Raw genomic sequence first — 21,803 nt, forward strand, 5'->3', positions numbered from 1 at the left:
GAAATATGTTGTTACCCTGTGATTTTCTCCCTCTGTGTTCAGATGAGAACATGACTGCAACCCGTACAAAAACAAAGAAGAGACATGACAACCAAACGGAGATGAACACAAGTAGAACAGACACAACAAACGGGAAGTGAGGAGGAGGTTCCAGATGAGGATTTCTCCGATGTGGTTTTCACATGGCCTCTTCCAGAGTCGAGCAGTTCACCTACACTGGACCCCATGGCTGCAGAATTTGTGCCACAAATGGACAGTTGTGCCAACAAACCTCTGTACATGGCAGAAGAGGCTCAGGGTGATCCTAAGGCTCAGGGTGATCCTAAACTGCTGAGGAAAATGCCAACATTACCGAACCAGAGGATGTGGAAAGTGCATGGTTCTGACATTGAACAGGCCGTAGAGGCAAAACAGCCAAGTCCACACCAAAGGAGAGAGCGAAGGAGAGCACAGACTTTGACATATTTTGCACTTGGATAACAGAGTTTCACAGACAGAATAGTAGCCACTAAATGTGTAAATGTACAAGGTTACGGGCGGCCTTGGTAGAATAAAAACTAAACTGATTATATCAGTGCTGCAGTGCATAGTAGTGTGTAGCTCAAGAGAAGGTTGTAATGCAACCTGTATAATAGTCCATTTCATTCTTTTGTCTTCATGCATTAATGACCAAGTACACTTGAATGTTGAGGTGACATTTCTAAAGTGAGGGAAAGTGTGAGATACACTGAATTTATTAGTTTATTTATTTATTTTACTGTTCATGTTTATTGTAGTTCACAGGTACCCCATCCAATTTGTTTTATTATAAGTTAATCCCTTCAGAACTTTATTTTGTGTCTGTCTTGTGCCTTGATCGTATGTACTAATATTTCCTATACGTCATTGAATGTGTCTGTTTTACGTTTGTTCCTTGAACGTGCCACTTTGCACGTGTTCTGTTTTTTTCGTCTGCTGAGGAGCTTTAGACACCAGGTGTGGCAGACTGAGTTTTCTTGTGTTAAGGTAAATAAAACCCATTTTGATTCACAAAGACAACTCCGGACGTCATCTTTGCCTGATCCCAGCAACAATAATATATATATATATATATATATATATATATATATATATATTTTATGTCTATGCCCAATAATGCCTGATTTTTTTTACATTCTTTTCTGACGGTGTTGACAAAAACTTGGGAGAAATTTCAATGGAGTTGGAAAAAATATAAAAATGATTTTTAATTCAATTTGATACTTTTATAATTATTTATATGAATACTTATACTTAATTGTCATTATATATTATCTTAGTATTCCTTTAATTGTTTTAAACTATTATAATGTATTGAGTTCTGCTCCAGGACAAACTATTTTAAAGACACCATCCACCTACTACTATGTATAAAATAAAAAAATATTATTCAACAAACACCAGGAAAATATACATTGTTGTGCTCACATGACCCAGGTTAGTTTAGTCAGATATTTGAAAAAAATATATATATATATTTTGTGTATATTTTATTCAAATTTTGTGCTTTATCCATAGGAGCTGTTTTGTCCCTATTCTCAAGAATCACTGATTCTCATCTCCCTGGATCATGTTGCATGGAGTCTTGAGTGACCCAGTCATCCTCTAGTGAAACTAAAGTGGAACTGTTTGATCATAATGATCAATGTTATATTTTAGGATCCATGTCTGGTGGCATGTTGAAGATGGACTCAAACTCAACTCCAACAACTCCTGGAAGTTTTTAGAAGATATTCTCCTCACCCAGTGGTTCAGGATAAAGTCTGTCTTAAAAAAAAAAAAAAACATTTCGTGGAGGACAACGCACCATCACATGCATTCAAGTCCTCTGAATGGCTGGCTGGAAAAGGACTTGAAGATGAAAAACTTCTGACCTCACTTGACCTGAACCTAGTTAAGAACTTGCAGACAGTTCTTCAGTGGGAGACTTCCAGTAAAGAACTGTTCAACTCTGACCAGCCGGAGGTTGAGGTTGCTGCTGCACAGCAAGTTCTTCAACAGATCAAAAAAACCTTTGGACTTAATGAATGGAAAGCCGATCAGTTATTGAAAAGGATGGCCATATTGATCACTAGTTAATTTTATTTTAAATGTCAGAAATGTTTATTGAAAGGTTAAATTCTCATTCAGATGAAAATACTTAAGTTCGATGGAAAACTGTTTTTTGTTTAGTTGCATAATTGTGCATATATATTCTTACTCTTTGAGGTTTAATATATTGGATTAACTGGGAGCACTGTACTTAATTAAAAGAATCATTAAAAACAAGACTTGCCTAACTGTGCACAGTAACTTAAAATTAAAATAAATACTTAATTTTCATTAGTGAAAGTTGCTAATTAAAATGTATTTCAGTGAACAGTGTTTTAAAAATGAAAGGGGAACATATGTCATAATCAAACATGTTGAGAATTGTACAGTACTCTCATCACTGATCTAGACTAAAACCTGCCAGTACTTTATGAAACCTTATATATATATAAACAATTCCATAAATTAAATGTAAAATCTTTATTGTATGTAAAAAAGTAGGTTACCAGGTCATTATGGATAAAAGAATTGGTGTTTAGTCATGTCATATCTCACATGAAAGGCAAATGTGCCTCTTAAAATTTGAGACTTGAAACTTTCTCCATAAAATCTAATTGTTTAATGTAAAACAGTCAGTTTGAACTTATCAACCAGAGACTGTAGCACGTGCAGCAGCCAGGTGGTGGTGCTCTGCTGATAAGCTGCTGTTCTCAGATCAGGCTAATTTTCATATCTCTGTGGCTACATGTTCAGGTTCTGCTTCAAAATCAACAATCTACAAACATTTCATCACAAAACTCCCAATTCAATTATCATAGTAAATATCAACAATTATTACAAAATCACAAACTTAAAATAAAAAGTAAAAACCAAACTAACATTATAAAGCACAACATTCAAACACAAAAGTCAGTTATACTAAAATACCTCAAGCCAAATCAAACATTTCTCACTTACTACAGTAACCAGTATGGATGATGATCACTTTAATCACTGCATCATAGGAGCTTCCTGTCCAGGGATCTATGATGGTTGTGGACCGGAGCTGACCGGGTTAAAGCCAGCTGCTGCTTTGGTATCTGACACCAAGCAACTGGGAGAGGAAATGTAGACCAACATGATTCTCTTTTCTAAGAAAAATGGCAGTCCCTTTGACTGTTTCAAACACAGCTCATCACTGATGCTAAGACCTTTTAATACAAGTGATTTATTCTGAAAGTCAATCAACCTCTGACGTAGTGGAGAGGACACCAGGAAGACATGTTAGTCAACCCTGGTCAGTGGCAGGAAACAAACAAACAGGCAATAACTCAACATCATGTGGCCTTCTCCACTAGGTAAACTCCAGAGATTGTGACGTTTTGTAGCTTAGAATAAGACAGTGTCTGGCCAACCAGGGTGGGATGATGATGTGTGACAGCCGATGCTAGCTTTGACTTCCTTAAGACAAACCTAGTGTCAGTAGATGTTTTTGGAGCTATCCAAAAGCACCCAAAGCCAAGGGTTTGAAGACAAAGGCATTCCTAAATGCTCTTAGTGTCATGGGGCCAACATGGCTGCCTCTTACTGTGAACCCAAAGTTCAGAGAATTTACAGTGGAAATGCACACTCCCATTGCTCCCAGTTCAACAGCACACTGAGCTGCATGTTAGAAGGCTTACACATGATCATGGTTAGTGACTTAAACTGGCCTGAAGGTCCACAAGCTGCTAAACTGGAGATAAAGGGAAGAGCTGATGTGAGGTAGAGAAGGCAACAGGTCAGACTTTTACTGTCCGGTTGCTATGGAGCTAAAAACCCAACAAATAGCTTCCCCTTCACCAGGCGGCTGATGTTCTTACTGAGATGTATGGCTGAGTAATTTTATTCTGAAAATATGAGTTTTAAAATCTGTACTTGCTTTCATCCCATGTGTTCTTAAGAACTGGGCAAAAAAGCTGATTTTAGAAAAATAATTTTAAAAAATTGTTAAAATAATAATAATAATAAAAAAAAAACATTTGCGTGTTCCTGTACTGACAGCTAGCAAACATTCCTCCTAGTGTTTCACATGCTCCTTTGTAGCCAAAAAAAACACACACTGGATACATTTCTCTCACTACAAACCAGTCAATGGCAGCAAATACATTCTAGACATTTTCATTTCAAACTAACACGAAGTTTAAATGAGACCAAATCTACACCAGGTGTTTGTCCTTACGCAGAAATCTATATTTGGCAATGGTGGAATTGGTATACATGCTTTAATATCAAGATTCTAAACCTTGAAAAGCATTTCCATACAGAAATGTATGGTGATCATCTAATGAACTGATTTATATTTGGAATAAATGACAGAAAAAGTAATAGAATAAAGATAACAGAGGGATGTAGTGAGGACTGATGGCAGGGGAATGTTAAGCTGACAAATCCCTGCAAACAGCATTATGCATCATTCCGTCTGTCCTCCTAACTTATGCAAGTCTAAAAAGTGTTTATGTCTAAGCACACTGGTAATATAACATAATATTTAAGAGATGAATGGAAGTGTCGTTTTTAAAGGAAAAACGCTGAGCTGAGCTGAGCTCGTCTTTTAGGTTTCGACCTCCTGTCAGTTGTAGAGAATCAAAAAAGAATCATTAAAAACAATATGTTCACTCATTTAGGTCTAAATCTGATATTAATGAGGGGATGTTCAACTGGAACACTGCTTCTGGATCCACTGGTTTTACTGGTTATTTTCTGGGGAAGAGAAACTACAAGAAGGAAGAGGACTTCGAGCAAAAAAAAAAACATCAGAAGATGAACAACATCTGAGTGTCTTTCAATAAAAAATACATATAAAAAAAGTGAGTAAAGAATTAAGAAGCTCCAAGGCTTTAATATAACCAGAGGACTTCACATGATGGCGCACTCTCTAGATGACACTTTGACCTGTTGAGGAAAATACAAAGATGTCCATTTATTGAAAACAGAACAGAAATATTAAGTCAGAAAAGATGAAAAAGTAGTGAACAAAAAATCTGCAACAAAAAATTAATAATGAAACAGGTCACACTGCAGTCAGTGTGACCTGCAGAGCCAGGTCCAGTGTGGACGTTGCACACTGGACCTGGTTGCACACCTGCATGCATCTGCATCAGGTGATGCATGCAGGTTACCAGGCCCTGCATGCATCACGTTTAGGCTAGCATGTTACATAATCACCTTCTGAGCCATTTCCTCTTCAGTCCCATCTTCGTTCTCAACTTCCATCTGAGTCTTGGTGACGTTGCGGCGGGCGACCTCCTGCTCAGTCAACACAACAATGAAACTCCTTGGTTTGTCATCGACACACACAGCCAGTACACTTTAGGTAGTAAATGGAAATCATGAGGTGGGTCGGACATCTTTACCTCGCCATCAACGTTGGTCAGAGAGGTGATGATAACACTTCCTGTTCCCCAGGAAGCTTGGCTCTTCCACAGCAGGTCAGTGGGTGGGCTGTGAGCCACACCAGCATCAGCAGACCATACCTGTGGGCAGAACCACCAACGTGTCCACTATTATGGTTTACTTGGGTGGGTTGTATTTAACTTTAAACAGTAAAGCCACTGCTGACTGCAGACAGACATGCTTGGTTAATCACTACGCTTCATATTTAGTGGCTGTTTTAATGGGATTTCAGAGACAGATGGTTAACTCCATGTTTATTTCATATTCAAAACCAAACAAAACCTGTTTCTCCTTCCCAAGCTCCTATCATTATGCAGAAATTGCTGAATGCATGTAATATAGCAGAATATTGTATTATGGGTACATAGCCCTGTTGCAACAAATCAATTAATGACATAATACATTAAAACAAACTCAATCATTTCCGTTTGCATGATGGTTTCTACCTTTATACCAAAATCTGGATGATAAAATTCTTCAGTCTTTTGTTTTGGTCTCAACTAGCCAATCTTTTGAAGGACAATTTTGTTTACAGACACATAATTCATTTTATTTGTCTATTCTGTTGTTTTATTAATTTATGTAGGATATTTAGCATGTCTTCCAGTTCCAGTGTGAAATGTTTATCAGGATTTAAAGTTTATTGATCTTTGAGAATGTGTTGTTGCATAATTATGCCATTTATTACTTGAAAATAGTCTCAAAACCGTATTATTATTTATTGCAACAACTTCTCAGACAATTTATGGTCCAGCAGAATGCGATATGGTGACAGGCCTGTGGGCACATTTGTTCATGTGGTTTATGAATCTGAGTTTTTCCTTGAACTAGGAGTTGTAAATGGTTAGTTTGGATCTTCTGTGTTTACTAGTAGTTTCCTCAGCCTACAGCAGACAAACAGAGAAACATTTTGTCTTCCTAACTGAGTGTGTTCAGCTCAGCTCACCGTGACGGACTGGCCAGCCTTCAGAACAAACTTTGGGGAAAACTTGTAGACGACCTCCTCTCCATCATCAACCTGCCTCTTCAGCCTCCAGTTGCCCAGAGGCTGGTCCTGCAACACACCAGGCGTCAATGAAGCCCCTAACCACTGACCCCAGTGGATCTACCCTGCGTCAGGAACCCACCTGTTCACTCTGGTTGTTGAGTGTGACGGCGTTTCCATCCATGTCGGTGGGTGATATGGTGATGGCGCCGCTGGCCGTGGCCTCCTCAGACACCAGCAGCTGCTCGTCTCCCTTGGCCAGCTCCGACAGGTCGGCTGCCTCCACCTCGCCTCGCTTCCTCTTGGAGGAACGGGAAGAGGACGAGCCCGATATCCTGGAAACCGTCACTTGGGCCGATGGGGTTGGGGACAGTTTCAGTCTGAACAAAAGCATGTTGGTTTATTATTTAATAATTACAACAGACCAAAAACATTTGACAAAAATTAAACCACCTTTCGTCATAAAAGTTGTTAATTTTCAATCCCAATATTTCCTTCTGCTGACTCTGATGACCAGCAGAGAATATGTGGTTGGCTCTGCAGCTTTCAGTCCCATCATGCACCAGGAGCCCCCAGGAACATCAGTGAGCTTCAGAAGAAGCATCTGAGCAGAACTCCCACAGGACCACCAAAACCCAGATACTGGTCAGAGGTCACATGGGGAATGTCTTAGTCTCTTCCAGTGAGCACTTGAGTTCAGTATTCAAGTGCTCACTGAATACTGTGCTCAATTCACTGAATTGTGAAATCCACAAACACTCCATGAGAACTGCTCAGACAGAGCTGGGTGGGGCTGGGCCTGTCGCAATAAATCAATTAATCGCAGGATAAATTAAAACAAGCTCAATAATTTAAATACAGCTAAAAATCCCTAAGTTGGCAACACTGGGGTGACTGTAGTTAACTGAGCATGTGCAGCCATGAACAGTAACGAGGGCCGGGGGGGAGAAATTGAACTGGCTGAACTGCCAGACCTTTGCAGAGGAAGATCAGATGGGTTTCTGGTGAGCCAAACAGGAAGTGAGCTCATCCAGCATGAAGCAGTGGTGAGCTGCTGCAGCCTCCACTCCCTTTAGGCCAAATATTCAGATATAAGCCATTTCTTTCTCCCTGGTGGAATAATCTTTTCCTGCAGATGTTGTGTGTTCCAATACCTGTGCTCTTCTCCCTCCAACAGCTTCCTGTATGCGTTGATCTCCATGTCCAGAGCCAGCTTGACGTCCAGCAGCTCCTGGTATTCGCTAAGCTGGGCGTTCATCCTCTCTCTCAGCTCGGTCATCTCCTGCTCCTTGGCCTCCACGGCGCGCCGGTGCTTGTCGCGTTCTGCAGACAGGATGTCCTCCAGCTCTCTGATGCGGTCCTCTGAGGCCGACACCTGCAAGCACAGCCGGCTCCTCAACACCGTAGTCTGGGAGGAGAACCCATCACTGGCCTGTTGCAATGTGTGCGCGTTTGTTTCTAATACTTTATGGGGACCATTTTCCTGACACATACTATGTTTTGGGGACCCACTCCAATTTGTGGGGACCGAAGCCTGATCCCCACAAGGTGAAACCCTTGTGGGGATCAGGCCCACAAGGGTCTGATCCCCACAAGGGTATCAGGGTCAAGGGTCAATCTATCCCTTGGCCTTTTTGGGTCTAGGGTTAGGTTTAGGACTAAGGTGTGAATTGAATTTTGGTTAGGGTTAGGTATGTAACGTTTAGGGCTAGGATAAGGATAAGGGTATGGTGTAGGCAGTAGAAATGAATGGAAGTCGATGGAAAATCAGGATTAGGGGACGATTTTCCTGACACATACTACGTTGTGGGGTCCCACTGCTCCTTGTGGAAACCAAAGCCTGGTCCCCACAAGGGGAAACGCTGTGTGTGGAGGTGAAGCATACCTGTTTCTGCAGTGCGGCCAGCTGGTAGCCCAGGCTCTCCATTCGGGTTCGGGATTCCTGCAGCTCCTCGCGGGCCGCGCCCATGGCCTTGTCGTTGATCTCTGACGACATCTTGGCATTATCCAGCTGGAAGCAGACCAACACCAACACTGTGGCTCAGGACTCCACTGAGCAGGCTGAACCCTGACTGCTACGTTACCTTTGCCTTAAAGGTTTGCTCCAGTTCCTCCTTATAGAGAGAAATCTGCTCGTCATGCTGCTTCCTCAGGTCCTAGACAAATCACACAAACACACTGCCTTGAGGTTCTGCACATGTTAACACATTTCACTCCCAAACTCCTCGTCCTACACTGTTGTATTAGTTGGGAGTCAGCTCAGCGTTCTGTTCCAACAGTCTGCTCAGACCTGCAGCTAATCGCAACGTTTCAACATTTAACCAGCAGCTCAATTTGAGAGTCATTATGGAGTAAAAGAGGTCCAGCATTAATGGGGAAATTAAGCAGTGGTATAAACAACCAATCAAACGACCTCACTGAGTCCACGGAGCACATCATCCAGAGCTGCTGTTGCTCACTGTTTGAACACAGGATTGCTGCAAAGCTGTTTTTCTTTGTCAAAAATGTCACCATCACCACCTTATGAGCTCCATGTTCAAACCTCTAGAAGGGGTTAACACTAGTGGTCGCTTATAAGGTCGCTTCCATGGCAACTGAAAAATGTCTAAGGAAGGAAACGTCTGCCACACAGTTCCCTTCCAAGAGCTTCTGCTGCTATCCTCAGACACAGCCGTCCTAAGTTCTGACTGTTTACAATAGAATAGAATATACCTTACTGATAAAGTATATCAATAAAGTCTATTCTTTATTGATATAAAATTGTTTAATGAGAATGAGAAAATCTGCAGCAGTCATGGGAGAAGATTTATGTGACAGAACATGGAAACAGTTCTAAAATGTTGTTCACTACAGTTCTTCCCTAAATGTCTTGTTCCTCTCTGTTCCAAGTGCTTACCTGCAGAGCCTGCGCCAGTTTGAACTCGTAGTCCTGCCTGACTCCAGAGTCCACCTCCACGATCCTCTGCTCCTGGCGGTGGCGGCTCTCACGCATCTCCTGGAAGGGACATACATTTTCAGACGCCTGATTCTGGGGAATTCGTTTCATTTTACAGTATGACTGCAATGTTGGAGCATGAATCCATAGTCATCATGTTGTCAAGAGCGGTGGGTCTACTGTAAGCAGGTTCCATCCACTTCTATAGTTCGCTTCTTATTTTTACACTGATTTTTTGACTAGATAAATTAACTATTATAAAATCTGGAACCCTTTAAACTGAATTTTTATATGATCTCCCTGCATGTTTACACCAGGAAATGTTGCTCATGCGTACAATGCTCAAGGGCAAAAAGACTTTTATTTGCCATCTATAGCCGCGCTGCTGAGGTCAACAGAACAATTCTGTTGACCAAATGAAACCTGGAGATGCAGGTATTATTAATTTAGTGCACTGCGTCAAAGCAAAGGGAAAAATAACGCAGAAAATCCTTTAAAAATAACTCAAACCCACTTTTTTCCCCTCATTCTGGGTGTTGGATACTTTATACACAGAGGCTTGATGTTTATTTTGGAAGATTAGTTACCGCTGCTATTAGATAATCTAACACAGCTGTGGTAATGGCATAATAATGGACAAACACATTCTCAAAGATCAATCAATTTTAGATTCTGGAACTGGAAGATGCGTTTAATGTCCAAAATAAATAAACAAAGTAACAAATAAAATGAATTATGAAGTCTTTTTAAAATTGCCCTTAAAAAACAAAACAAAATCAGCTAGTTGACACCAAAGTACCAGACTGAAGACTTTTGTAATCCAGTTTTTAGTAGAAAGAGAAAAAAAGAGAAAACAATAAATTATGCAAATGGAAATTATTAAGCTCGTTTCAATTCATCATGCATTTAATTGATTTATTGTTTATTGTGACAGGCCTAACCAAATGACGGTTCTTATCTAGATCCTGCTAGATGTTTTAAACAAGTCTTCATCTCTGGATTCTGTCAATGATGCAGAAAATCTAGTTCATTCTGTTTTCTGTACCTAAACTCTTTGTTGCTTTCATTTGTTGAAAACAAACATGGTTTACATAAGGTGAAAACATGCACTAGTACCACTTACCTCTTCAAACATGTTTTTTCTGAACTCCAGCTCCTCACTGAGCGACTGACAGCGATTCTCCAGGTCCACACGCATCAGGGTTTCTGCCTCCAGCTGCCGCTTGGCCACAGCATGGCTGTCTTCAGCCTGCACGACACAACATTCAGCAATGTCAGCAAAAGTAAGTACAAAAAAAAAAAAACTGTTGTCCAACAGTACAGTGCTTGAGACAAGAGGAGTGTTGGTGATTCATTAAGTTCTAGTGAGAACGGATGGGGGTTGGTCTGGTAGGAAAAACAGAAGAAAGATTTAGTTCTAGCTAGCTTACACTAGATGACTGATGTTCTATGACTGACGTAGTGTGGACTGGGTAACCATGGTAATACACAGGATGAAGTTCTTACTTCCTCTTAGTATTTTTGACTCTTTGCTGGATGAATTTCTTTTCAATTCATCAGATATTTTCTGACCTCATTCATGCAGTTTGACTGGCTGGTTGTTTACCATTTTAAAAGGGAATTAGCCTAAATCAGACTTTTATACATATAAACTATGGCAACTGGACCTTAAGGGTTCTATCTTTTGTTTCTGTGACAATTTTTTTTTTATAAATTTGCTTCCTTCTTAAATCCCTCCATTTTCCGTACTCCCTTGTCCCTGGTGGGGTCGGGAGCGGTGCTGGTGTCTATCTCCAGCTAACATTCTGGGCGAGAGGCGGGGTACACCCTGGACAGGGCGCCAGTCTGTCGCAGGGCAACACAGAGACAGACAGGACAAACAACTATATATACACACACACACACACACACAAACCTAAGGAGAATTTGGAGAGGCCAATTAACTTGACAGTCATGTTTTTGGACTGTGGGAGGAAGCTGGAGTACCCAGAGAGAACCCAACATGCACAGGGAGAACATGCAAACTCCATGCAGAAAGACCCCGGGCTGGGAATCGAACCCACGACCTTCTTGCTGCAAGGCAACAGCTCTACCAACTGCACCATTGTCCTTCTTAATTATTTAGTCTAAAACCATCTCAATGCTGCTCCCTTTGGGTTGAATGTTGGCTACCAGCATTGACTTTTCCTGTTGGTTACAAATGGTCTCAGCCCTGGTTCAGGCAGATAAAACCAACTCACTCAGACACACACCCCTTGGTGATCAATCTGGAGATGGAACTGCAAACATTTATCAGAGTTTTTCAACTTTATACACGAAATTCATTTTCAATGCGACCCCAATAACACAGAAAACACTCAGTAGACTTGTCTTTTTTTTCTTTTTTCAAAAATATATATTGTACTCAGAATGAAGGGAGATTGTAATAAAAAAAAGTTATTTAAAATCAGAATTACTGAACATTAAAGTTCTGGCTCAAGCATTTGTCAATGTGGTCATGATGAAATCTCACAGAACAAAGTAGATGACATGAGCTCTTAGATCCTCTGAGCAAGTTGATGACTGAAGTCCAGGAATGTTCCACTGAAACGAGGAGAGCGGCCATTCCAAGGAGGCTAGAGAGAGTGAGCATCTAGCAGACCAGACCCCACCTGAAGGCTTTGGGCCCCCGCTGTCAATCAGCTCACCACTCTCTAGTTTTACTCCATAGCTTTTATTAGCAGAGACCCATACAGTACCTACCTTCACCAGCTGATTCTTTACGTCAGCAAGTTCTGAAATGAGTGCAGCGTTCTGACTTAAAGCTGTGGCAAGAGTTGCTTCACTCTTATTCAGCTGCCCTTCCAGCCCGTTGGCCCTGGACAGCGCCGCAGTGAGATCGTTGTCTTTCTTTTTGGAACTGAGAGCAAAAAAAAAAAAAAGGAGTCAAAGAACTTCCCCTGCTCACACAGACCTTCACCCAGAATGCTCAAATGTTCACAATCAACTCAAACAGAGCTGCACAAAGTGTCACCATGCATGTATCAGGCTCTGAGTTCATGCAATATAGAGCATAGTTTATATGTTCATACATACATCGGCTGAAGCCCTAGTTTATGTAAAAAGTCAGCACATTAGTGTTTAGTTAATCATTGCCTACTTTAGTAATTAGTTAATTGTTAATTGGAGTATACAGACTCAAAAAATGATAATTTGCTGAAACAACCCAGTCAGAGCAGTTAGTCAGCCAAAACTATGAATTTTTTTTAAACATTTTTAGTTAGAATAAAAACATCTTCGTCTGTTAATATGTCAGACCCAGAACTCCTCAAGGAGCAATTTTAGCTTCACCTGGTTCCAATTTTGTAAAAAACACGAATTAATAAATATAATCTCTCACTAGGTAATTTTTCCTGTCCAGTTGAGTTAATCCAAAAAAATAATCCCCATGTCAGCTCTACACTGTATTATGTTCAGTCCAGCAGAAAGAGCTGAGTTTTTCCACATGTTGATGTTAGAAGGAATGTTGTTATTGGATTTTAGGAAATAAATTGTTTCTCGTCTCATTAAAAAGAGGAATTGAATTATTTGTTTATTTGCATTTGCAAGTATTTTTAGCAAAATAAAGTAGTTAAATAAAAAAAAATCTACCGAATGTGCAGCCAATTATTTATCTGACTAATTGACTCATCAAAATAAACTATTATTACAATAATGAATAGCTGTAGCTCTAATATAAACAAATTAATTACATTTTTTCATTCTGTAAACCACAGGCATCAAAATTACGAGAAATAAAGGCTTGAAATATTGCACCGTGATGAATTTTCACTTCTAATATGAGTGACAGCAAATATTAAACTTTTTCAGCATATTCTTATTTTTGGAGCTGTATGTGTTTTTGGTGCTGCTCACTGTTTAATACAGCAGAATATGTTTATAGGGCAACTGGATCTCTCAAACAGCAGATGGAACTTTTCCAGTTCTACCAGGTTGTTGGGACAAATAAGAGTTGCTAAATAGGACTCTGTGTTTGGAATATACCAGAGCAGAAAGAGATCAACACTGTTCAGGTAAGTCTTTATCACAAGCCATACAATCATCACATTATTCCCCAGTGTTACTGCGCGTCTTCCCTTAGGAAGCTGCAGCAGGTCTTCACTTGCCTCCGAGTGGCTTCATCCAGGTCAGCCTGGACCTTCCCCAGGTCGATCTGAAGCCTGGCTCTGTCTTTAGCCGTTTCATCCAGAACCCGCCGAGCATCAGCCAGCTCTGCCTCATACAGAGCCTTCAAGCCTGTTACCTAAAAAACAGAAAACAGCAGCAGTGAAGCCTGTCAGGCAAATCTACCAGGAATGGAACTTAGGAGATAAGGTAAAATGGGAGTTATGTTTAATCAATAACTCCCAATAACACGTTCATGTCTTTGTAGAGGAATTCTAAACATGAAGTGAAACATTATTTGAAATTCTCCGACTGACCAAACTACAGGCCAGTGTTCTGCGGTGCATGCTGGAGTCAGCTGACCATAAGTCCATCCATCCTCTCAGGAAACTCTTCATCCTCTCTGGAGGACACCAGCAGGTATCTCCCTTTAGCTCAGGCACTTCTACAGGCAGCCTGGCAAGGAGCAAAGGACCCACTGTGTCCACCATTAATAGCACAACTATGCAACCTGTTCATCAAGAACCAGTCTGCTGATCATTATAAGAGATATGTTTGCAAATAGCAAACCAATGTATCCATGGTAACTGAAAGTAAACAATAAACACCTCCTCAATCTAGTTTAGTTTTTACAGCATTACTTGTTACTAGATTTGTTGAAGTTTGTTAAATCCTTGTCAGAGTGCGGCAGGCTGGCTCTCATTGATAAAATACCAAGCTCACTCGGTACCCGTCTCCTGGTGATCACTAAGGCTGAAAACAGGAGCAGCAACAGGGCAAAATGACCAAAAGTTCTGTTTGAGGACCAGTTGGATTTCCTGATCAATAGCACCACAAAGATCCAGCCCATCCTGCATCCGGCCAACGCTCCCCTCTAACCGACAGTTACACAGTTAACAGCGCCTCTTTGCTTCTCATTCAGCTGTTGTGTCAAAGCAAAGCCGCGGGCAGCGGGAGCTTCTTAACACCCACCTCTCTGGTAGTAACCTCCTCCTTCTCAGACACCTTGACCATCAATCGGTCGTTCTCCAGCTCCAGCGACCGGACACGGTCGATGTAAACGGCCAACCGGTCGTTGAGATGCTGCAGGTCTTGTTTCTCCTGTAGGCGGGATATCCTGGTGGGGGACAGAGGCGTAGAGGCCGCTGGCCGACCAGTTTCTCGGCTTGGAGTAACGCGAACAGTCGCCATGACGATCAATCCTGAGTTTGCTTCACTACGAAGTTAAAAAACAGAAAACCAAGCGTTGTGTGCTGGTTTCAGTTGGAATCAGAGCAACGGTTTTTTTCCGATGAACCAAAGAAAAGCAATCAATGAGTTGCAGCAGCGTGAAACAGGCAAGCCTCGTTCCACACGGTGATGTGATTCCAAGATGGCTGACACCCCGCCAAAAGCTGAGGGTGTTTCCGGTTTTACAAGGCATGATGGGAGAAAAATGAGGCGCCAAAACTATTTATATAAAAATATATCATTTTTCTGTTTATTGAATTATGTGTTCACTGCAGGTGGAATCCCTGTTTCTCTCAGAATCTCAATATGTAATAGATTTAAAGAGCTGTAATATAATATACAACATAATATTTATATTTCCATAAAACATAAAACAGAAGCTTCCCCAACTCTTCTAAATGTGAGATTTGAATTACAACATTGCTTTATTGTCTGTGGGAATATATGTAGTTTTGTTCCTCCATAGAAATAACACGTTCTTCTAATTGTTGGTATAGAAAAACATATTTTTACAGTTTTTGAAACTCGCCGAAATCCTATAGTACTTCCAAGCCACCGGGGGCGCTAATATTAGTGCTTCCCTACGGGAGCCCGCTTATGCCCCGCCTTTTCCCATCAACGGTCCTTCCGGTTTGAGCGCCATTCTAGACAGCAGGTAAGTTACTTTAATGCCCGAGTAGTGGCTAGAATCTTATTCAAATCTTTGCCATCCTTCCCTTTTTCGTTTATCCGTTTTTTTCCAACACAACCATGAACTCTCTTATTTATTTCTGAGTAATATTGCACCGTAATATTTCAGGAAGCGTTAGCTTTTTAACTTAGCACCATATTCGGTAGGGCTTGGCTAGCATACCGGGACAGCAAGTCTCTCTAACAGAGGGACCTCTCAGAGTGATTTGAGGTTCAAATTAAACTCAGATGAACAAGTGTCGAGCAAAGAGGCTAATCGGAAAACATGGCTCTTTGATGTTCTGGAAACCAGTTGAATTAACTCAATGTCGATGCGTGTTAAGAACTTTGACTTTGGGCACGGCGTGAGATAATGAACACAGGCCCAGTGGCGTGTTTCTACTGCTACCTAAGTTCATTACGGATGCTGAGGTGATAAGAGGCAGTAAATGAAGTAGAGAATGTCACAAAGCTAACTTCTAAAATAGAAATATTGTGATTGAAGCAATTTTATTACTTGGTGCATCAAAACTGTGACTCGGTTATTTTTTTGCTGCTCGGCTGTATTTGGCTCATGTTTAGCGCTGTGCTAGCCCTCATTGTTAAGTGTTTTATTCTGATGTTTCCATGTGGTCTTATGCAGACATGGCTATTCGTTATCCCATGGCTGTTGGCCTCAACAAAGGTCATCCAGTAACCAAAAATGTTACTGCTCCAAAACACAGCCGCAGACGCGGGGTAAGTATCAGCTTCTCTGCATACAGAGCAGGCCATGTTGAATTTTTAAAAGCTATACTTTTCCACAAATGTGCTCTTGGTTTAGTTTGAATTTGACAGTTGTGTGTTACTTTGCAGCGTTTGACCAAACACAGCAAGTTTATTCGGGACACGATCCGTGAAGTGTGTGGCTTTGCTCCGTATGAGAGGCGAGCAATGGAGCTGCTGAAGGTGTCCAAGGACAAGAGAGCTCTGAAGTTCATCAAGAAGAGGGTGAGAAGGGCCATCACTGGCTGCTTCAGACATGACAGCAGTATTTTTGTCTTTGTTTTTTTTTTCATTATTGTCACCTGTATTCCTAAAAGACACTTGGTCAATATCACAAATTTTCCAATTCAGAATTTTATGTGCTGTCCATTTAAATAACAGTAAGGGCACTCTTGATTTCCTGCCAATAGTGTTTAGACAATTTTTGTCATTTTGTTATCAGTGTTGTTTATCTTAATTTTGGTTTGAAATTCAGCCAACAATGTAGATTCACTACTGTGGCATCACTGGATCTTAAGGTCATGTCTGACATTATATAAAGAGCAGTTTATTTTTGCACATCTGCTCAGGTACAGTCCCAGCTGTTGTAGCAGTCTACTCTTCTCTGATAAGCCAGGTGTGTATTTATTGGACCACCTGTAAGCGTTATCGAAGAAATTGATTTTCACTGGAGTCTGACTTCAGTGAGAATGGAGTCATACTTTACTTCATTTACTGAGATATAATGAAGCTTTAACATATAACTATTACTTAGTAATAGTTATATGTTTAGAAGTTACCATGGTGATCTAACTACCGTTTTTTCCGCACTGTAAGGCACACCTAAAAACATTAAATTTCCTCAAAAGCCAACAGTGCGCCTTATAATCTGGTGGCCTTATTTAAGGACCAATATTGACCCACAACAGGTCTAGCAACTACGGTAAGCAGCCGCCGACTTCATTTTCCCCTGTAGAAGAAGAAGCGCGTGGTGCATGCTGGGATAGTTGTCAGAACACTGGTTTGTTAATAAAGTTTGACTGACCTATCTACCTACCGACCGTCTAGAATCAGGTCGTCTGCAGGTCATTTAGCACCACGTTCTCCACGAACATGCTGTGCGCGAACGGAGAAGGGTGACCATCGTCCGCCCATGCCCCAGCCCAGTCGCGGAAGGCTCTCCTCGAGGACCGGAGTCGGACATTCCGTTTAGTGCAGTGCCATCTAGTGGATAAATAATGTAACTCCAGCCTCTATTGTAGCGTCTATTCTATGCGCCTTATAATGCGGTGCGCCCTAAGTTTTAAAATAGGCCATTCATTGAAGGTGCGCCTTATAGTGCGGAAAATATGGTAGTCTAGGCTAACTCATAGTGCTATTATTATAAAGGGTTGACAGGTCTCTGTCATAAGATGTCCTTTATATTACTATCTTTGTTTTGCGAAAAGATGTACATCTTTGAAAAATCGATTGTCTATCTCTATCACTGCTGGTAATGCATAAGACTGTAGTAACTGGGGGGGAGTGCATTTTCATTACCTTTCTGTTCATAAACTATTTCAAATATGCATGAAGAAAATTTGATTAGAGAAATGAAACTGTTTACATTTTGTTTTCAAGCAGTTTTGCCTGCCTTAGAGCCTTCAGTTTCCTGGTCGTAGTGTGTGTGTATGTTTTAGTTGTGATGGTGATCAGTGAAGCAGAAAACAGTCCTTTCTTTCCTACACATCATTCACTTCTTGCAGAGTGTACAGTGTCTGGGGTAGAACCAAGCTGCACATTAACCGGCTTGAGTGCAACTTACCAGTGGAAACGCAGCATTTCTGTAGAATTTGAAGGAAAGATGTTAATACAATTTGGAATGAAGCTTTAGCATAACAAAATGTGGAAAAAGTGAAGTGCTGTGAATACTTGGGAGATGCAGTGTAGCATCTTCAGGAGGCCTTTAGCTTTTCCTCTGAGCTTTATTGGTATTGTTGACCCCAGAATCTCCATCACTGAGATGCATAACCCATCTGACCTGAGCAGTGTGCTGGCTGCTGCTTTTACTGCTTATTTTATTCTGTCATTGTTTTTATTTCACCATTTTGCCTATTTTATTTGGTCACTCTTCAGTGTGCAATAATACTGTGCAAATAAAGATTGATTGATACTTCACATGCAGATGAACACGACACCTCAGATATCTTGAAAGGGAGCCCAATAAGGTAGCAGCCTTGCAGAGAACCATAAGTGGTTAATTTTCAACAGATATGAACCTGTGTGTCTGGGGTGTGCTGCCTGTTAAGATGCATCCCAACTTATTCCTCCAGTTAACTGAGATGTGAATGAACCTATCAAAGCCATTATAAAATGTGGCCTTTCAGAAAATGACAAGAATTGTAATCATCTCTTTGGCCATAGAATCATTTTCTAAAACAATTACTTGTTTAGACTTTGATCAGAAATCAGAAATGTCTTGATCCTGACTTAAAACAAAGAAATTGTAATTAAGAATGTTGTTTTTCATATAGTAAATATAATGTACAAAAATACAAAAACATCTCTTGATTTTCAGATTGGCACACACATCCGGGCCAAGAGGAAGAGAGAAGAGTTGAGCAACGTCCTGGCAGCCATGAGGAAGGCTGCTGCCAAGAAAGAGTAACTCGCCTAATAAAAGCTTGTTCAGTACAAACTCCTGGTTCTGTTTTTTGTCTTTTAATGGTGGAGGGATCTGTGATCTGGATCAAACCACTGTGTAAAGGTTGTGCTGTCCAGGTGATGAGCTTTAATGCTCTCAGTCAAGGAATTCAGAAGGTTTCTAAGAAATGTTTTAGCTGTCAAGTATTTTGGTGCAACATTGTCTTAATCTTCCATCTTCATGAAGTTTGAGGGCAGCAGTCTCCCAGACTGCTCAAACAGGTTAGCAAAGAAAAATGTTGCATCCAGAGCTGGTGGAGCTGCACCTAATGATTTAAACCAGCAGTGCTCAGTCGGTTCTGGAACTATCAGGCCCGGTTAGCATGGTGAGGAAATCCGGCCATTTGATTCAGGTGGGTTGGAGCTGAGATGATAATTATTGATCATGTTAATTGAAGCCCGACGGTCTTGTTGTGGTGTCAAACTTTTTTCTTTTTTTAATGGAATTGGATTCAGTCAATATGACCCAGGTGTATGGAGCAAAATCGGTGACTCAGTCTCTTTTCAACTGACATTGAAAAGCGATTTGGCATCTTAAAATATTGTCTTCATGTATGCTCCACCCTTGATCAATGACTGGTTTCCAGGGTCACTGCAGTGTTGTTTCAGTTCATTATTTTGGCGTTGGATTAAACAGATGTCCTCTTCACTGACCTTTCGCTTTTTACAATATGAAAGTAATCCTGTTTTATGTTGAGACTTAGTATATTTTTTTTATTAATCACGTTCTTTGCTGCTCTTCCCCCGCCCTTTCGGCTGCTATACTGATTTAGCGGGTCCTGCTCCAGCAGGACCTTCATTTTCTGAAGTTTTATGTGTTTCAGGTGTCTCCTTTGGGTGGCTTGATTTTAGTTTAATTTTAGCCCTTAAGTATTTTTCAGTTGACAGTTTTGACCCATGTGACAAAAGGTTTGGATACCTCTGCTGTACATTAATGTTCAATAGTTAGAATTTCTGCTTTATTAGTGTGTTGAATTTCATGTCCAAAGGAATTGGGAATATAATTTGTAATTTTATTGTTTCAGTCTGAAAACTGAGTTCTGTCCGTTATATATGTTGTTAGTTATTCCCTCTGTAAGGTTCCTGTGACTTCAGATAGAAAGGCTGGTGATTGAAACATTTTAAATCCACCCAAAATGAAGTCGCCCTGATTTTAAAGTTCAAATTTTCTGTTTCCAAGGAATGCAGCGTCGTTGTGACGTCGAACCTGATGACCCGTTAATCTATTTCGTCCCGCCCACCTGTGACATGCTGTCTGTGATTGGCTCGTTTACGCTGCTATCGCTTGTAAATTGGCTGAGGCTACTGTCTGTTCGCTCAGAGCGTGTTTAGCTAATTCCATTAGTGGAATCGGATTTATCCTGTAGTCCAACTGTTCATGGTTCATTGTTTGGGCCTGTTGGTTCCGCTATTCCAGGACGAGATTTAGTTAGCTCGGCTAAAGTTGACGGCTGTTTAGTTTTTCTGTTGTTTTTTTTTTAGCAAATTCTGGAGAACCCGTGAAACGCTAAGAGGAACCACTCCCGAAATGTCTTCGGACGAAGACAGGGCCAAGGAGATACTAAAGGGTTTTAAATTGTATCCTTTTATCAGCTGTGGATGCAGTAAGCTAGCAGGTAGCTGAGCTGCTGCGGCTCTGCTTACAACTCTTTCCACCATGGCTCCTCTGTGGAAGTGATGGCCTGTCGGCAGGATGTGGGGCTGCCTCTGGTGGCCTTGTTGTTGGGGTTGAATGAGCCCGAAGTAGAAGCCACAGATCGCGTGTTGGATCCACCTAGAAGGCAGATCTGCAGAACTAGCAGTCATGTCAGCTCCTGCTCGGGTTTGTTTGTCTGAACTTCTGAGTCCATGTGCCTCTGAAGCGTGAAATATAGCGTTCTGTCAAGTGAAATCTGCCTGAAATGTCTGTCTCTTAGTTGAGGGAGTTTGTTTTTGTTTTGTTTTGTTTTTTTTTTTTGTTTTTTTTTGTTTTGTTTTGAGACGTTGGGTAAATAAAGATGCTCTGCATAAAGCGCTCATATTCATAATTGATGAAAAGGAGCAGCTTTTTCTCTGGACTTTCAGATACAGATTAGGTGCCAATCCCAATTCTAATCCGGAAAATTTGAATAGGAGTAGAGTGCTGTTGGTGCGCAGAGGCTCTGATAAGTAGAGCATGTTAGGGCTGCTGGATGTAAATTCTGAGAGACTTGTTGATGAGGTACTTGCTTACAACTACTATACTGCTAGACATTTATAATAAGATAAATATCTTACCATTTCAGAATAAGATATGAGTTGTATCTTTTTCTGAAAGATATGGCTCATATGCAGGCAGCATAAAAGATGAGATGATAGTAGTGGTGGAATCAAAGCCTGCAGAACAATTGAACTGCAGTGTTTTCACAGTGTCCATTTTGGACAGGAGTCCAAGGAGCTCCTTAGATTTCATGTGTAACTCCTGATGTATCTGTAGACACCTGCAACAGCTGCTGGAGACTGGAAACTAGCCTCAGATAAACCAAGAACGATTCTTCATAATCTAAAGTCACCATAGATGTATCAGAACTACATTTTGTGTGTTTCTTCATGTTGATGCACAGATAGCAGTGGTAAGGCAACACCAGCCTGCAACTGGACTGCACCAGCCGGCATGCAGTCCAGCTCTACAGAGCTCTACTCATGAGCTGATGTTGGAGGCAGGTGTGCTGAAGCAGAGGGACAACTAAAAGTTGCAGGAGACTTTTTAGACATGGCGTTTGAGAGCCCTGCTCTAGACCGTGTTATCAACCCAGCTCAGGGAGGGACTGGTGCCTAACCCCAGTGATGATTGACTGACAGAGGGGGCTGCTCTGGGCACAGATCAACCAATCATCCTGAAGTGTTGGACCAGGGCTCTGCAAAGGACACTAAAGGGGCAGGTGCTCAAAAAAAAAGGGCACATCTAACCGCATTGTAGGACAGAATATTAAC

At 41.1% G+C, this 21,803-nt stretch overlaps 3 protein-coding genes across 4 annotated transcripts in view; 2 read left to right on the forward strand and 1 right to left on the reverse strand.

The window, feature by feature from the left end:
• Positions 1 to 2,514: 2,514 nt before the first annotated feature.
• Positions 2,515 to 14,931, reverse strand: lmnb2 (lamin B2). Its single transcript, XM_007578186.2, has 13 exons — positions 14,499 to 14,931; positions 13,529 to 13,665; positions 12,126 to 12,282; positions 10,507 to 10,632; positions 9,345 to 9,443; positions 8,533 to 8,604; positions 8,334 to 8,459; positions 7,603 to 7,823; positions 6,591 to 6,828; positions 6,410 to 6,517; positions 5,424 to 5,543; positions 5,236 to 5,316; positions 2,515 to 4,962 (listed from the first exon to the last, which is right to left on the reverse strand). Exons 1-13 carry the CDS (start codon positions 14,715 to 14,717, stop codon positions 4,927 to 4,929), a joined length of 1,740 nt encoding a protein of 579 aa, XP_007578248.1. The 5' UTR covers positions 14,718 to 14,931; the 3' UTR covers positions 2,515 to 4,926.
• Positions 14,932 to 15,312: 381 nt separating this feature from the next.
• Positions 15,313 to 18,846, forward strand: rpl36 (ribosomal protein L36). The gene is made up of 4 exons (XM_007578187.2): positions 15,313 to 15,411; positions 16,069 to 16,163; positions 16,281 to 16,415; positions 18,727 to 18,846. Exons 2-4 carry the CDS (start codon positions 16,071 to 16,073, stop codon positions 18,814 to 18,816), a joined length of 318 nt encoding a protein of 105 aa, XP_007578249.1. The 5' UTR covers positions 15,313 to 15,411; positions 16,069 to 16,070; the 3' UTR covers positions 18,817 to 18,846.
• Positions 18,847 to 20,132: 1,286 nt separating this feature from the next.
• The window catches only part of pde6d (phosphodiesterase 6D, cGMP-specific, rod, delta), a 15,719-nt gene continuing 14,048 nt past the window's right edge, over positions 20,133 to 21,803 (forward strand). Inside the window, exon 1 of one of the 2 annotated variants that reach the window (XM_016664147.1) lies at positions 20,133 to 20,429. In XM_016664147.1, coding sequence (XP_016519633.1) covers positions 20,380 to 20,429 — 50 coding nt within the window. In that variant the 5' untranslated portion in view covers positions 20,133 to 20,379. The remainder of the gene's footprint in view (positions 20,430 to 21,803) is intronic. The other variant, XM_007578188.2, reaches the window with a different exon arrangement.

The sequence above is a fragment of the Poecilia formosa genome, unplaced genomic scaffold, assembly GCF_000485575.1.
Source record: "Poecilia formosa unplaced genomic scaffold, Poecilia_formosa-5.1.2 Scaffold470, whole genome shotgun sequence".
Lineage (NCBI taxonomy): Eukaryota > Metazoa > Chordata > Actinopteri > Cyprinodontiformes > Poeciliidae > Poecilia > Poecilia formosa.

What these genes read in the sequence shown, in the direction of transcription:
- rpl36 (XM_007578187.2), top strand. Translation starts at nt 16,071, where the DNA reads ATGGCTATTCGTTATCCCATGGCTGTTGGCCTCAACAAAGGTCATCCA. An exon ending in AACACAGCCGCAGACGCGGG is followed by an intron (nt 16,164 to 16,280) that starts GTAAGTATCAGC and finishes GTTACTTTGCAG; the next exon opens with CGTTTGACCAAACACAGCAA. An exon ending in TGAAGTTCATCAAGAAGAGG is followed by an intron (nt 16,416 to 18,726) that starts GTGAGAAGGGCC and finishes CTTGATTTTCAG; the next exon opens with ATTGGCACACACATCCGGGC.
- lmnb2 (XM_007578186.2), bottom strand. Translation starts at nt 14,717, where the DNA reads ATGGCGACTGTTCGCGTTACTCCAAGCCGAGAAACTGGTCGGCCAGCG. An exon ending in AGGAGGTTACTACCAGAGAG is followed by an intron (nt 13,666 to 14,498) that starts GTGGGTGTTAAG and finishes TCTGTTTTTTAG; the next exon opens with GTAACAGGCTTGAAGGCTCT. An exon ending in TCAACAACCAGAGTGAACAG is followed by an intron (nt 6,518 to 6,590) that starts GTGGGTTCCTGA and finishes GGTGTGTTGCAG; the next exon opens with GACCAGCCTCTGGGCAACTG.